The sequence below is a fragment of the Oncorhynchus masou genome, chromosome 24, assembly GCF_036934945.1.
Source record: "Oncorhynchus masou masou isolate Uvic2021 chromosome 24, UVic_Omas_1.1, whole genome shotgun sequence".
NCBI classification, from domain to species: Eukaryota; Metazoa; Chordata; class Actinopteri; order Salmoniformes; family Salmonidae; genus Oncorhynchus; species Oncorhynchus masou.
Genome location: NC_088235.1, coordinates 773,740 through 789,841, shown reverse-complemented (window position 1 = coordinate 789,841; position 16,102 = coordinate 773,740). Strand labels below are relative to the sequence as shown.

The following is a 16,102-nucleotide window of genomic DNA, read 5'->3' as shown; positions in this document are numbered from 1 at the left end:
TGTACAGGTTCATTATAATCTATCAGTCTCCTCACCTGTACAGGTTCATTATAACATTATTATCTATCAGTCTCCTCACCTGTACAGGTTCATTATAATCCATCAGTCTCCTCACCTGTACAGGTTCATTATAATCTATCAGTCTCCTCACCTGTACAGGTTCATTATAATCCATCAGTCTCCTCACCTGTACAGGTTCATTATAATCCATCAGTCTCCTCACCTGTACAGGTTCATTATAATCTATCAGTCTCCTCACCTGTACAGGTTCATTATAATCTATCAGTCTCCTCACCTGTACAGGTTCATTATGACATTATAATCTATCAGTCTCCTCACCTGTACAGGTTCATTATAACATTATAATCTATCAGTCTCCTCACCTGTACAGGTTCATTATAACATTATAATCTATCAGTCTCCTCACCTGTACAGGTTCATTATGACATTATAATCCATCAGTCTCCTCACCTGTACAGGTTCATTATAACATTATAATCCATCAGTCTCCTCACCTGTACAGGTTCATTATAACATTATAATCTATCAGTCTCCTCACCTGTACAGGTTCATTATAACATTATAATCTATCAGTCTCCTCACCTGTACAGGTTCATTATGACATTATAATCTATCAGTCTCCTCACCTGTACAGGTTCATTATGACATTATAATCTATCAGTCTCCTCACCTGTACAGGTTCATTATTATCTATCAGTCTCCTCACCTGTACAGGTTCATTATAACATTATTATCTATCAGTCTCCTCACCTGTACAGGTTCATTATGACATTATTATCTATCAGTCTCCTCACCTGTACAGGTTCATTATGACATTATAATCTATCAATCTCCTCACCTGTACAGGTTCATTATGACATTATAATCTATCAGTCTCCTCACCTGTACAGGTTCATTATAACATTATAATCTATCAGTCTCCTCACCTGTACAGGTTCATTATAATCTATCAGTCTCCTCACCTGTACAGGTTCATTATTATCTATCAGTCTCCTCACCTGTACAGGTTCATTATAACATTATTATCTATCAGTCTCCTCACCTGTACAGGTTCATTATGACATTATAATCCATCAGTCTCCTCACCTGTACAGGTTCATTATGACATTATAATCCATCAGTCTCCTCACCTGTACAGGTTCATTATAACATTATTATCTATCAGTCAATCAACCACAGGTACAATATTATATTACACCTGTTGTACCTACACACAAGCTTCTAAACGGTCTGAAGGGATGGCAGGAATGCACCTTCTCCATAGAAATACAATCACAACACTAGAATGGAGAAAGCATTGCATCTCTATGTCCTCTACGTACCCACGGTTTTGTCCTTAAAGATCTTGGGGTACCCTCTGTTAGGGTACTTCCCTCTAAGCTGCCACACGTCAAAGAAAGGCTTCCAGTCGATATAGTCCACCAGCCTCCGCAGGTCATACCCCTCAAACACACGGGTACCCAGGAACTGAGGACACACTGACAGGGGGAGGGAGGGAGGGAGGGAGGGAGGGAGGGAGGGAGGGGCAGGAGAGCGGGAGAGAGAGAGGGCAGGAGAGCGGGAGAGAGAGAGAGGGCAGGGGAGAGAGAGAGAGGGCAGGAGAGAGAGAGAGAGGGCAGGAGAGAGAGAGAGAGAGGCAGGAGAGAGAGAGAGGAGGGAGAGAGAGAGAGGGGCAGGGGGAGAGAGAGAGAGGGCAGGGGAGAGAGAGAGAGGGGGCAGGGAGAGAGAGAGAGGGCAGGGGAGAGAGAGAGAGAGGGGCAGGGGAGAGAGAGAGGGGCAGGGGAGAGAGAGAGAGGGGCAGGGGAGAGAGAGAGAGAGAGGGCAGGGGAGAGAGAGAGAGAGAGAGGGGCAGGGGAGAGAGAGAGAGGGCAGGGGAGAGAGAGAGGGCAGGAGAGAGAGAGGGCAGGAGAGCGGGAGAGAGAGAGAGCAGGAGAGAGAGAGAGGGCAGGGGAGAGAGAGAGAGAGAGGGCAGGGGAGAGAGAGAGAGGGCAGGGGAGAGAGAGAGGGCAGGAGAGCGGGAGAGAGAGAGAGGGCAGGAGAGAGAGAGAGAGAGAGAGAGGGCAGGAGAGAGAGAGGGCAGGAGAGAGAGAGGGCAGGGAGAGAGAGAGAGGGCAGGAGAGCGGGAGAGAGAGAGGCAGGAGAGCGGGAGAGAGAGAGAGAGGGGAGGAGAGCGGGAGAGAGAGAGAGGGCAGGAGAGCGGGAGAGAGAGAGAGGGCAGGAGAGAGAGAGAGGGCAGGAGAGAGAGAGAGGGCAGGAGAGAGAGAGAGGGCAGGAGAGAGAGGGGCAGGAGAGCGGGAGAGAGAGCAGGAGAGAGAGAGGAGGAGGGAGAGAGAGAGGGCAGGGGAGAGGGGGGGAGAGAGGGCAGGAGAGAGGGAGAGAGAGAGAGGGCAGGAGGGAGGCGGGAGAGAGAGAGAGGGCAGGAGAGCGGGAGAGAGAGAGAGGGGCAGGAGAATCGGGAGAGAGAGAGGGGGCAGGAGAGGTTCAGAGAGAGAGGGCAGGAGAGCGGGCAGGGGAGAGAGGGGGAGAGAGAGAGGCGGGAGAGCGGGAGAGAGAGAGGGGGAGACCGGGAGAGAGAGAGGGCGGGAGGCGGGAGAGCGGGATCGGAGAGCGGGAGAGAGAGGAGGGCAGGAGAGCGGGAGAGAGAGAGGGCAGGTTCAGAGCGGGAGAACGGGATTATAATCTAGGGCAGGAGAGCGGGAGAGAGAGAGAGAGGGCAGGAGAGCGGGAGAGAGAGAGAGGGCAGGAGAGAGGGTTCAGAGAGAGAGGGCAGGAGAGCGGGAGAGAGAAGAGACAGGAGAGCGGGAGAGAGAGAGGCAGGAGAGCGGGAGAGAGAGAGAAGGCAGGAGAGCGGGAGAGGAGAAAGGCAGGAGAGCGGGAGATAAAGGCAGGAGAGGCGGGAGAGAGAGAGAGGGCAGGCAGGAGGGAGAGGGCAGGGAGAGAAGAGAGGGCAGGAGCGGGAGAGAGAGAGAGGGCAGGAGGAGCGGGAGAGAGAGGGCAGGAGAGCGGGAGAGAGAGAGGGGGCAGGAGAGCGGGAGAGAGATAGGGCAGGAGAAGCGGGAGAGAGAGAGGGCAGGGAGAGCGGGAGAGAGAGGGCAGGAGAGCGGGGGAGAGAGAGAGAGAGCAGAGAGAGAGAGGGCAGGAGAGCGGGAGAGAGAGAGGGGGGCAGGAGAGGGAGCGGGAGAGAGAGAGAAGGCAGGGAGAGCGGGAGAGAGAGAGGGCAGGAGAGCGGGAGAGACAGGTTCAGGAGAGCGGGAGAGAGAGAGAGGGCAGGAAGAGCGGGAGAGAGAGAGGACATTATAATCCGGGAGAGAGAGAGAGGGCAGGAGAGCGGGAGAGAGAGAGGGCAGGAGAGCGGGAGAGAGAGAGAAGGCAGAGAGCGGGAGAGAGAGAGAGGGCAGGAGAGTCGGGAGAGAGAGAGGGCAGGAGAGCGGGAGAGAGAGAGAAGGGCAGGAGAGCGGGAGAGAGAGAGGGCAGGAGGGAGCGGGAGAGAGAGAGAGGGCAGGGAGCGGGAGAGGGGCGGGAGAGCGGGAGAGAGAGAGGGCAGGAGAGAGCGGGAGAGAGAGAGAGGGCAGGAGAGCGGGAGAGAGAGAGGGCAGGGAGGGAGCGGGAGAGAGAGAGAGGGCAGGAGGAGAGCGGGAGAGAGAGAGAGGGCAGGAGGGAGAGCGAGAAGAGGCCAGGAAGAGAGAGAAGGCAGGAGAGCGGGAGAGAGAGAGGGCAGGAGAGCGGGAGAGAGAAGAGGGCAGGAGGAGAGCGGGAGAGAGAGAGAGGGGGCAGGAGAGCGGGAGAGAGAGAGAGGGGCAGGAGAGCGGGAGAGAGAGAGGGCAGAGGAGCGGGAGAGAGAGAGAGGGCAGGAGAGCGGGAGGAGAGAGAGGCAGGAGAGCGGGAGAGAGAGAGGGGCAGGAGAGCGGGAGAGAGAGAGAAGGCAGGAGAGCGGGAGAGAGAGAGGCAGGAGAGCGGGAGAGAGAGAGGGGCAGGAGAACGGGAGAGAGAGAGGGCAGGGCAGGAGAAGCGGGAGAGCGGGAGAGAGAGAGAGGGGCAGGAGAGCGGGAGAGAGAGAGAGCAGGAGAGCGGGAGAGAGAGAGAGAGAGAGGATCAGTCACCATAGTCAAGGTATATTCTATCAAAATATGACCTACATCGGTCAGACAGAAATAAGCCTCATCTTTTCAATGACAAGCAGACAAATGACTTCCTGGAGTCCCGGAGGACAGTTGATCCCAGTGAATTAGTGTCGTACCTGGTTTGGCCCCAGAAAGCCAATCCACATGGAGTCCTTTCTCCCTGGCCTGGGCTAGAGACAGGAAGCGCCTCTCCTGAGAACACAGACACACAGAGACTCCTGTCATCATCTACAGCTCTCAGACAGCCCAGCCATTACAGAGTAGTGTACCAAACTACCAGCTATGGCCCTGGACCAGTGTTGAGGACCAGGATTCATCAACCCATCATCAAACCACTGATTAGAGGAACCAGCTGTGCGGTGATAGGGGCCGGGAATCAGCTGTGCGGTGATAGGGGCCGGGAATCAGCTGTGCGGTGATAGGGGCCGGGAATCAGCTGTGCGGTGATAGGGGCCGGGAATCAGCTGTGCGGTGATAGGGGCCGGGAATCAGCTGTGCGGTGATAGGGGCCGGGAATCAGCTGTGCGGTGATAGGGGCCGGGAATCAGCTGTGCGGTGATAGGGGCCGGAATCAGCTGTGCGGTGATAGGGGCGGAATCAGCTGTGCGGTGATAGGGGCCGGGAATCAGCTGTGCGGTGATAGGGGCCGGGAATCAGCTGTGCGGTGATAGGGGCCGGAATCAGCTGTGCGGTGATAGGGGCCGGGAATCAGCTGTGCGGTGATAGGGGCCGGGAATCAGCTGTGCGGTGATAGGGGCCGGGAATCAGCTGTGCGGTGATAGGGGCCGGGAATCAGCTGTGCGGTGATAGGGGCCGGGAATCAGCTGTGCGGTGATAGGGGCCGGGAATCAGCTGTGCGGTGATAGGGGCCGGGAATCAGCTGTGCGGTGATAGGGGCCGGGAATCAGCTGTGCGGTGATAGGGGCCGGGAATCAGCTGTGCGGTGATAGGGGCCGGAATCAGCTGTGCGGTGATAGGGGCGGGAATCAGCTGTGCGGTGATAGGGGCCGGGGAATCAGCTGTGCGGTGATAGGGGCCGGGAATCAGCTGTGCGGTGATAGGGGCCGGGAATCAGCTGTGCGGTGATAGGGGCCGGGAATCAGCTGTGCGGTGATAGGGGCCGGGAATCAGCTGTGCGGTGATAGGGGCCGGGAATCAGCTGTGCGGTGATAGGGGCCGGGAATCAGCTGTGCGGTGATAGGGGCAGGGAATCAGCTGTGCGGTGATAGGGGCCGGGAATCAGCTGTGCGGTGATAGGGGCCGGGAATCAGCCATGCGGTGATAGGGCCGGGAATCAGCTGTGCGGTGATAGGGGCCGGGAATCAGCTGTGCGGTGATAGGGGCCGGGAATCAGCTGTGCGGTGATAGGGGCCGGGAATCAGCTGTCGGTGATAGGGGCCGGGAATCAGCTGTGCGGTGATAGGGGCCGGGAATCAGCTGTGCGGTGATAGGGGCCGGGAATCAGCTGTGCGGTGATAGGGGCCGGAATCAGCTGTGCGGTGATAGGGGCCGGAATCAGCTGTGCGGTGATAGGGGCCGGGAATCAGCTGTGCGGTGATAGGGGCCGGGAATCAGCTGTGCGGTGATAGGGGCCGGGAATCAGCTGTGCGGTGATAGGGGCCGGGAATCAGCTGTGCGGTGATAGGGGCCGGGAATCAGCTGTGCGGTGATAGGGGCCGGGAATCAGCTGTGCGGTGATAGGGGCCGGGAATCAGCTGTGCGGTGATAGGGGCCGGGAATCAGCTGTGCGGTGATAGGGGCCGGGAATCAGCTGTGCGGTGATAGGGGCCGGGAATCAGCTGTGCGGTGATAGGGGCCGGGAATCAGCTGTGCGGTGATAGGGGCCGGGAATCAGCTGTGCGGTGATAGGGGCCGGGAATCAGCTGTGCGGTGATAGGGCCGGGAATCAGCTGTACGGTGATAGGGCCGGGAATCAGCTGTACGGTGATAGGGCCGGGAATCAGCTGTATAGTGATAGGGCCGGGAATCAGCTGTATAGTGATAGGGCCAGGAATCATCCACCCATCAGAGGATTCAGCTGTATAGTGATAGGGCCAGGAATCATCACCTGTAGTAGTACTAACCCTGCAACTGTGGCCGTTAGACTGGAACAACTACCTTCTAGACTGTTCCAGGACAGTCTGTTAGACGAGAACAACTCCTCCCTTCTAGACTGTTCCAGTACAGGACAGTCTGTTAGACTGGAACAACTCCTCCCTTCTAGACTGTTCCAGTACAGGACAGTCTGTTAGACTGGAACAACTCCTCCCTTCTAGAATGTTCCAGGACAATCTGTTAGACTGGAACAACTCCTCCCTTCTAGACTGTTCCAGGACAGTCTGTTAGACTGGAACAACTCCTCCCTTCTAGACTGTTCCAGGACAGTCTGTTAGACTGGAACAACTCCTCCCTTCTAGACTGTTCCAGGACAGTCTGTTAGACTGGAACAACTCCTCCCTTCTAGACTGTTCCAGGACAGTCTGTTAGACTGGAACAACTCCTCCCTTCTAGACTGTTCCAGGACAGTCTGTTAGACTGGAACAACTCCTCCCTTCTAGACTGTTCCAGGACAGTCTGTTCCTAATACAGAGCCCTAGATTTCATCCAATGAATTCAGTGTTGTAGTGGTCCAGTGTGTGTGTTACGTGCGCATGTTTGTCTGTGTGTGTGTGTGTTCCTCACCTTTAGAGAGTCGTAGTGGTCCTGTCTGATGTCTTCGTACTCCTCTGTCGTCTCCTCAAAGAACTCCTCCTTCACATTCTCATCTAGCAGCTGGGAACACTGAAGACAACAACACGGAGGCTCATCTAACAGCTGAGGACACTGACAGAGACAACAACACGGAGGACACAGACAGAGACAACAACACGGAGGACACAGACAACAACACGGAGGCTCATCTAACAGCCGAGGACACTGACAGAGACAACAACACGGAGGACACAGACAGAGACAACAACACGGAGGACACAGACAACAACACGGAGGCTCATCTAACAGCCGAGGACACTGACAGAGACAACACGGAGGACACTGACAGAGACAACAACACGGAGGACACAGACAACAACACGGAGGCTCATCTAACAGCCGAGGACACAGACAGAGACAACAACACTGAGGACACAGACAGAGACAACAACACGGAGGACACAGACAGAGACAACAACACGGAGGACACAGACAGAGACAACAACACGGAGGACACAGACAGAGACAACAACACGGAGGACACAGACAGAGACAACAACACGGAGGACACAGACAGAGACAACAACACGGAGGACACAGACAGAGACAACAACACGGAGGACACAGACAGAGACAACAACACGGAGGACACTGGCAGAGACAACAACACAGAGGACACTGGCAGAGACAACAACACAGAGGACACTGACAGAGACAACAACACGGAGAACACTGACAGAGACAACAACACGGAGGACACTGACAGAGACAACAACACGGAGGACACTGACAGAGACAACAACACGGAGGACACTGACAGAGACAACAACACGGAGGACACTGAGGACACTGACAGAGACAACAACACGGAGGACACTGACAGAGACAACAACACGGAGGACACTGACAGAGACAACAACACGGAGGACACTGACAGAGACAACAACACGGAGGACACTGACAGAGACAACACGGAGGACACTGACAGAGACAACACGGAGGACACTGACAGAGACAACACGGAGGACACTGACAGAGACAACACGGAGGACACTGACAGAGACAACACGGAGGACACTGACAGAGACAACAACACGGAGGACACAGACAGAGACAACAACACGGAGGACACAGACAGAGACAACAACACGGAGGACACTGGCAGAGACAACAACACAGAGACAACACAGAGGACACTGACAGAGACAACAACACGGAGAACACTGACAGAGACAACAACACGGAGGACACTGACAGAGACAACAACACGGAGGACACTGACAGAGACAACAACACGGAGGACACTGACAGAGACAACAACACGGAGGACACTGACAGAGACAACAACACGGAGGCTCATCTAACAGCTGAGGACACTGACAGAGACAACAACACGGAGGACAGTGACAGAGACAACAACACGGAGGACACTGACAGAGACAACAACACGGAGGACACTGACAGAGACAACACGGAGGACACTGACAGAGACAACACGGAGGACACTGACAGAGACAACACGGAGGACACTGACAGAGACAACACGGAGGACACTGACAGAGACAACACGGAGGACACTGACAGAGACAACAACACGGAGGCTCATCTAACAGCTGAGGACACTGACAGAGACAACAACATGGAGGACACTGACAGAGACAACAACACCGAGGACACTGACAGAGACAACAACCCCCGAGGACACTGACAGAGACAACAACACAGAGGACACTGACAGACAACAACACGGAGGCTCATCTAACAGCTGAGGACACTGACAGAGACAACAACACTCAGGACACTGACAGAGACAACACGGAGGACACTGACAGAGACAACAACACGGAGGGTTATCTAACAGCTGAGGACACTGACAGAGACAACAACACGGAGGACACTGACAGAGACAACAACACAGAGGCTCATCTAACAGCTGAGAACACTGACAAGTGAGGACCCCAACATCTACTGACAGGAAGTGTAGTGTGGGCTGTACTAAGTGAGGACTACAGTATCTACAGACAGGAAGTGTAGTGTGGGCTGTACTAAGTGAGGACTACAGTATCTACAGACAGGAAGTGTAGTGTGGGCTGTACTAAGTGAGGACTACAGTATCTACAGACAGGAAGTGTAGTGTGTCCAGCCAGTGCAGTGTGGGCTGTACTAAGTGAGAACAGGAAGTGTAGTGTCTAGTCAGTGTAGTGTCTAGTCGGTGCAGTGTGGGCTGTACTAGGTGAGAACAGGAAGTGTAGTGTCTAGTCAGTGTAGTGTCTAGTCGGTGCAGTGTGGGCTGTACGAAGTGAGAACAGGAAGTGTAGTGTGTCCAGCCAGTGTAGTGTGGGCTGTACTAAGTGAGAACAGGAAGTGTAGTGTCTAGTCAGTGTAGTGTCTAGTCGGTGCAGTGTGGGCTGTACTAAGTGAGAACAGGAAGTGTAGTGTCTAGTCAGTGTAGTGTGGGCTGTACTAAGTGAGAACAGGAAGTGTAGTGTCTAGTCAGTGTTGTGTGGGCTGTACTAAGTGAGAACAGGAAGTGTAGTGTCTAGTCAGTGTAGTGTCTAGTCGGTGCAGTGTGGGCTGTACTAAGTGAGAACAGGAAGTGTAGTGTCTAGTCAGTGTAGTGTCTAGTCGGTGCAGTGTGGGCTGTACTAAGTGAGAACAGGAAGTGTAGTGTCTAGTCAGTGTAGTTTGGGCTGTACTAAGTGAGAACAGGAAGTGTAGTGTGTCCAGCCAGTGTAGTGTGGGCTGTACTAAGTGAGAACAGGAAGTGTAGTGTCTAGTCAGTGTAGTGTACGTACCACCACCACACTCCTGGAAGCATCCAGAACATGCACCACAGGACAGCTGTAACGGGGAGCGATCTTCACTGCCGTGTGGGTCCTGTTACACACAGAGGCTTCACATCAGACACAGGGTCAACAAGGGGCCAGGAAGTAGCGAGTTGAAAGGTCATGGTGAAGATAATGACGGTGTGTTGAGAGACGCATCACATCAGACACAGGGTCAACAAGGGGCCAGGAAGTAGCGAGTTGAAAGGTCATGGTGAAGATAATGACGGTGTGTGTTGAAGACATCACATCAGACACAGGGTCAACAAAGGGGCCAGGAAGTAGCGAGTTGAAAGGTCATGGTGAAGATAATGACGTGTGTGTTGAGAGACGCATCACATCAGACACAGGGTCAACAAGGGGCCAGGAAGTAGCGAGTTGAAAGGTCATGGTGAAGATAATGACGTGTGTGTAGAGAGACGCATCACATCAGACACAGGGTCAACAAGGGGCCAGGAAGTAGCGAGTTGAAAGGTCATGGTGAAGATAATGACGTGTGTGTAGAGAGACGCATTACATCAGACACAGGGTCAACAAGGGGCCAGGAAGTAGCGAGTTGAAAGGTCATGGTGAAGATAATGACGTGTGTGTTGAGAGACGCATCACATCAGACACAGGGTCAACAAGGGGCCAGGAAGTAGCGAGTTGAAAGGTCATGGTGAAGATAATGACGGTGTGTGTTGAGAGACGCATCACATCAGACACAGGGTCAACAAGGGGCCAGGAAGTAGCGAGTTGAAAGGTCATGGTGTCTGTGTGTCTTACTTGGAGGTGGTGGCCCCTCCGATCAGCAGTGGGGTCTTCATCCCAAGCCGCTCCATCTCCTTGGCAACGTAGATCATCTCATCCAGCGAGGGCGTGATGAGGCCAGACAGACCGATGATGTCTGTAGGGCGGAGGGATACACAGGAAGTTCAGCTGGAGGGACTTCTTCTAAACGAGCGGTTCACTCATTCCATCTCTGATTTCAGTCCCAATCCTACTCCTTCTCTGGCCTGGTCCCAGATCTGTCTATGGTTTATAGCCACTTCCAACTCCTAGCAGTTGGCAAGACAGCCCAGACTGATCTGGGACCATAACCTCCTAGTGCCGCCCCGTCAGACAGCCCAAACTGATCTGGGACCAGGTTTATCACCTCCTAGTGCCACCCCGTCAGACAGCCCAGACTGATCTGGGACCATAACCTCCTAGTGCCACCCCGTCAGACAGCCCAAACTGATCTGGGACCAGGTTAATCACCTCCTAGTGCCACCTCGTCAGACAGCCCAAACTGATCTGGGACCAGGTTAATCACCTCCTAGTGCCACCTCGTCAGACAGCCCAAACTGATCTGGGACCAGGTTAATCACCTCCTAGTGCCACCCCGTCAGACAGCCCAAACTGATCTGGGACCAGGTTAATCACCTCCTAGTGCCACCCCGTCAGACAGCCCAAACTGATCTGGGACCAGGTTAATCACCTCCTAGTGCCACCCCGTCAGACAGCCCAAACTGATCTGGGACCAGGTTAATCACCTCCTAGTGCCACCTCGTCAGACAGCCCAAACTGATCTGGGACCAGGTTAATCACCTCCTAGTGCCACCTCGTCAGACAGCCCAAACTGATCTGGGACCAGGTTAATCACCTCCTAGTGCCACCTCGTCAGACAGCCCAAGCTGATCTGGGACCAGGTTAATCACCTCCTAGTGCCACCTCGTCAGACAGCCCAAGCTGATCTGGGACCAGGTTAATCACCTCCTAGTGCCACCCCCGTCAGACAGCCCAAACTGATCTGGGACCAGGTTAATCACCTCCTAGTGCCACCCCGTCAGACAGCCCAAACTGATCTGGGACCAGGTTAATCACCTCCTAGTGCCACCCCGTCAGACAGCCCAAACTGATCTGGGACCAGGTTAAGCACCACTTCCTGTCCTAGTGCCACCCCGTCAGACAGCCCAAACTGATCTAGGACCAGGATAAGCACCACTTCCTGTCCTAGTGCCACCTCGTCAGACAGCCCAAACTGATCTGGGACCAGGTTAATCACCTCCTAGTGCCACCCCGTCAGACAGCCCAAACTGATCTGGGACCAGGTTAAGCACCACTTCCTGTCCTAGTGCCACCCCGTCAGACAGCCCAGACTGATCTGGGAACAGGTTATACCCATTGATTAAAGCCGAGCTACAGTACAGTGGAACTGGCAAGCCATAAGGTTCATGTCAACACACCTGCTTTGCAGTCGATGGCTTCCCTCAATATCCTGTCGCATGGAATCATGACCCCCAGATCGATCACTCTGGGAAAAGGAAACCGAACTTAGGACAAGGTTATGGAAAGGTACAGGAACAAACCTCAGGTGTAGTAGACCTCACAGTGAAATGCTGAATACAACAGGTGTAGTAGACCTCACAGTGAAATGCTGAATACAACAGTTGTAGTAGACCTCACAGTGAAATGCTGAATACAACAGTTGTAGTAGACCTCACAGTGAAATGCTGAATACAACAGTTGTAGTAGACCTCACAGTGAAATGCTGAATACAACAGGTGTAGTAGACCTCACAGTGAACTGCTGAATACAACAGTTGTAGTAGACCTCACAGTGAAATGCTGAATACAACAGGTGTAGTAGACCTCACAGTGAACTGCTGAATACAACAGGTGTAGGTAGACCTCACAGTGAAATGCTGAATACAACAGTTGTAGTAGACCTCACAGTGAAATGCTGAATACAACAGGTGTAGTAGACCTCACAGTGAACTGCTGAATACAACAGGTGTAGTAGACCTTACAGTGAAATGCTGAATACAACAGGTGTAGTAGACCTTACAGTGAAATGCTGAATACAACAGGTGTAGTAGACCTCACAGTGACCTGCTGAATACAACAGGTGTAGTAGACCTCACAGTGAAATGCTGAATACAACAGGTGTAGTAGACCTCACAGTGAAATGCTGAATACAACAGGTGTAGTAGACCTCACAGTGAAATGCTGAATACAACAGGTGTAGTAGACCTCACAGTGAAATGCTGAATACAACAGGTGTAGTAGACCTTACAGTGAAATGCTGAATACAACAGGTGTAGTAGACCTCACAGTGAAATGCTGAATACAACAGGTGTAGTAGACCTTACAGTGAAATGCTGAATACAACAGGTGTAGTAGACCTCACAGTGAAATGCTGAATACAACAGGTGTAGTAGACCTCACAGTGAAATGCTGAATACAACAGGTGTAGTAGACCTCACAGTGAAATGCTGAATACAACAGGTGTAGTAGACCTTACAGTGACCTGCTGAATACAACAGGTGTAGTAGACCTCACAGTGAAATGCTGAATACAACAGGTGTAGTAGACCTCACAGTGAAATGCTGAATACAACAGGTGTAGTAGACCTCACAGTGAACTGCTGAATACAACAGGTGTAGTAGACCTTACAGTGACCTGCTGAATACAACAGGTGTAGTAGACCTCACAGTGAAATGCTGAATACAACAGGTGTAGTAGACCTCACAGTGAAATGCCGAATACAACAGGTGTAGTAGACCTCACAGTGAAATGCTGAATACAACAGGTGTAGTAGACCTCACAGTGAAATGCTGAATACAACAGGTGTAGTAGACCTCACAGTGAAATGCTGAATACAACAGGTGTAGTAGACCTCACAGTGATAACAATGCAGTTAATAAAATATGGATTACAGATACAGAATGAGATAAAAGTAACAAATAATTAAAGAGCAGCAGTAAAATAACAATGTCGAGGCTATATACAGGAGGTACGGGTACAGAGTCAATGTGGAGGCTATATACAGGGGATACTGGTACAGAGTCAATGTGGAGGCTATAGACAGGGGGTACCGGTACAGAGTCAATGTGGAGGCTATATACAGGGGATACTGGTACAGAGTCAATGTGGAGGCTATAGACAGGGGGTACCGGTACAGAGTCAATGTGGAGGCTATATACAGGGGGTACCGGTACAGAGTCAATGTGGAGGCTATATACAGGGGATACCGGTACAGAGTCAGTGTGGAGGCTATATACAGGGGGTACCGGTACAGAGTCAATGTGGAGGCTATATACAGGGGATACCGGTACAGAGTCAATGTGGAGGCTATATACAGGAGGTACCAGTACAGAGTCAATGTGGAGGCTATATACAGGGGGTACCGGTACAGAGTCAATGTGGAGGCTATATACAGGGTGTTACGGTACAGAGTCAATGTGGAGGCTATATACAGGGGGTACAGGTACAGAGTCAATGTGGAGGCTATATACAGGGGGTACCGGTACAGAGTCAACGTGGAGGCTATATACAGGGGGTACCGGTACAGAGTCAATGTGGAGGTTATATACAGGGGGTACCGGTACAGAGTCAACGTGGAGGCTATATACAGGGGGTACCGGTACAGAGTCAATGTGGAGACTATATACAGGGGGTACCGGTACAGAGTCAATGTGGAGGCTATATACAGGGGGTACCGGTACAGAGTCAATGTGGAGACTATATACAGGGGGTACCGGTACAGAGTCAATGTGGAGACTATATACAGGGGTACTGGTACAGAGTCAATGTGGAGGCTATATACAGGGGTACCGGTAGAGAGTCAATGTGGAGGCTATATACAGGGGGTACCGGTAGAGAGTCAATGTGGAGGCTATATACAGGGGGTACTGGTACAGAGTCAATGTGGAGGCTATATACAGGGGGTACCGGTACAGAGTCAATGTGGAGGCTATATACAGGGGGTACTGGTACAGAGTCAATGTGGAGGCTATATACAGGGGGTACTGGTACAGAGTCAATGTGGACAACATGTACAACTGAATACAACTCCAGAACAATAGAACAGAACACACCCTACCTGAAGTTGTTGCAGAGAACACAATAGAACACAATAGAACACAATAGAACACAATAGAACACAATAGAACACAATAGAACAATAGAACAGAACACGCCCTACCTGAAGTTGTTGCAGCCCAGCACCACTCCTACAATGTTCTTTCCGATGTCGTGGACGTCCCCCTTCACTGTGGCCAACACTATGGTGCCCTGGTAGGGGTCCTAGCAGGGGGGGTACAGATCATTACTGTAGAGCTGTGGTGAAACAGTCCCTTCACTTTGGTGCCCTGGTAGGGGTCCTAACAGGGGGGGGGGGTACAGATCATTACTGTAGAGCTGTGGTGAAACAGTCCCTTCACTATGGTGCCCTGGTAGGGGTCCTAACAGGGGGGGGGTATAGATCATTACTGTAGAGCTGTGGTGAATCAGTCCCTTCACTATGGTGCCCTGGTAGGGGTCCTAACAGGGGGGGTACAGATCATTACTGTAGAGCTGTGGTGAAACAGTCCCTTCACTGTGGTGCCCTGGTAGGGGTCCTAACAGGGGGGGGGTACAGATCATTACTGTAGAGCTGTGGTGAAACAGTCCCTTCACTATGGTGCCCTGGTAGGGGTCCTAACAGGGGGTACAGATCATTACTGTAGAGCTGTGGTGAAACAGTCCCTTCACTATGGTGCCCTGGTAGGGGTCCTAACAGGGGGGGGTACAGATCATTACTGTAGAGCTGTGGTGAAACAGTCCCTTCACTATGGTGCTCTGGTAGGGGTCCTAACGGGGGGTGGGAGGGGGGGTACAGATCATTACTGTAGAGCTGTGGTGAAACAGTCCCTTCACTATGGTGCCCTGGTAGGGGGTCCTAACAGGGGGTGGGAGGGGGGTACAGATCATTACTGTAGAGCTGTGGTGAAACAGTCCCTTCACTATGGTGCTCTGGTAGGGGTCCTCACGAGGGGGGTACAGATAATTACTGTAGAGCTGTGGTGAAACAGTCCCTTCACTATGGTGCCCTGGTTGGGGTCCTCACGAGGGGGGGGGTACAGATCATTACTGTAGAGCTGTGGTGAATCAGTCCCTTCACTGTGATGTTGTGTTGACGATGAGAAACCTCCTCGGTATTAATATAGAGGAGAGATGTGATGAGATGGGGAGACAAACACTGTAGAGAGAGACGGACAGACAGACAGGTAAGAGAGAAAGAGACAGACTCACAATCTCCTCTACTGGGCAGACAGACACACTCACTCACAGACAGACACACACACTCACAGACAGACACACACACTCACAGACAGACACACACACTCACAGACAGACACACACACTCACAGACAGACACACAGACAGACAGACTCACTCACAGACAGACTCACTCACAGACAGACACACTCACAGACAGACTCACAATCTCCTCTACTGATCCCGATGCCAGTAGCATGGCCTCTCTCTCCTTCTCCATGAAGGGGATCAGGTGAGCGACAGCCTTCTTCATCACACGTGCTGACTTTATCACCTGTTATACACACACACACAGGATCATGAGAAGAATAGAAACCTCTTATAGTATCTCCTCTGTGATCTCTTCCCCCCCCCTACCTGAGGATATCTCTTCCCCCCCCCC

General features: G+C 52.5%; 1 protein-coding gene across 1 annotated transcript in view; it reads right to left on the bottom strand.

Moving 5' to 3' along the window:
• mtr (5-methyltetrahydrofolate-homocysteine methyltransferase) overlaps positions 1 to 16,102 on the bottom strand; it is a 67,520-nt gene that overhangs the window by 13,577 nt on the left and 37,841 nt on the right. Inside the window, exons 21-28 of the mRNA XM_064933254.1 lie at positions 15,887 to 15,994; positions 14,606 to 14,706; positions 11,866 to 11,933; positions 10,424 to 10,544; positions 9,629 to 9,710; positions 6,825 to 6,923; positions 4,259 to 4,334; positions 1,344 to 1,499 (exon numbers count right to left, since the gene is read on the bottom strand). Coding sequence (XP_064789326.1) covers positions 1,344 to 1,499; positions 4,259 to 4,334; positions 6,825 to 6,923; positions 9,629 to 9,710; positions 10,424 to 10,544; positions 11,866 to 11,933; positions 14,606 to 14,706; positions 15,887 to 15,994 — 811 coding nt within the window. The remainder of the gene's footprint in view (positions 1 to 1,343; positions 1,500 to 4,258; positions 4,335 to 6,824; positions 6,924 to 9,628; positions 9,711 to 10,423; positions 10,545 to 11,865; positions 11,934 to 14,605; positions 14,707 to 15,886; positions 15,995 to 16,102) is intronic.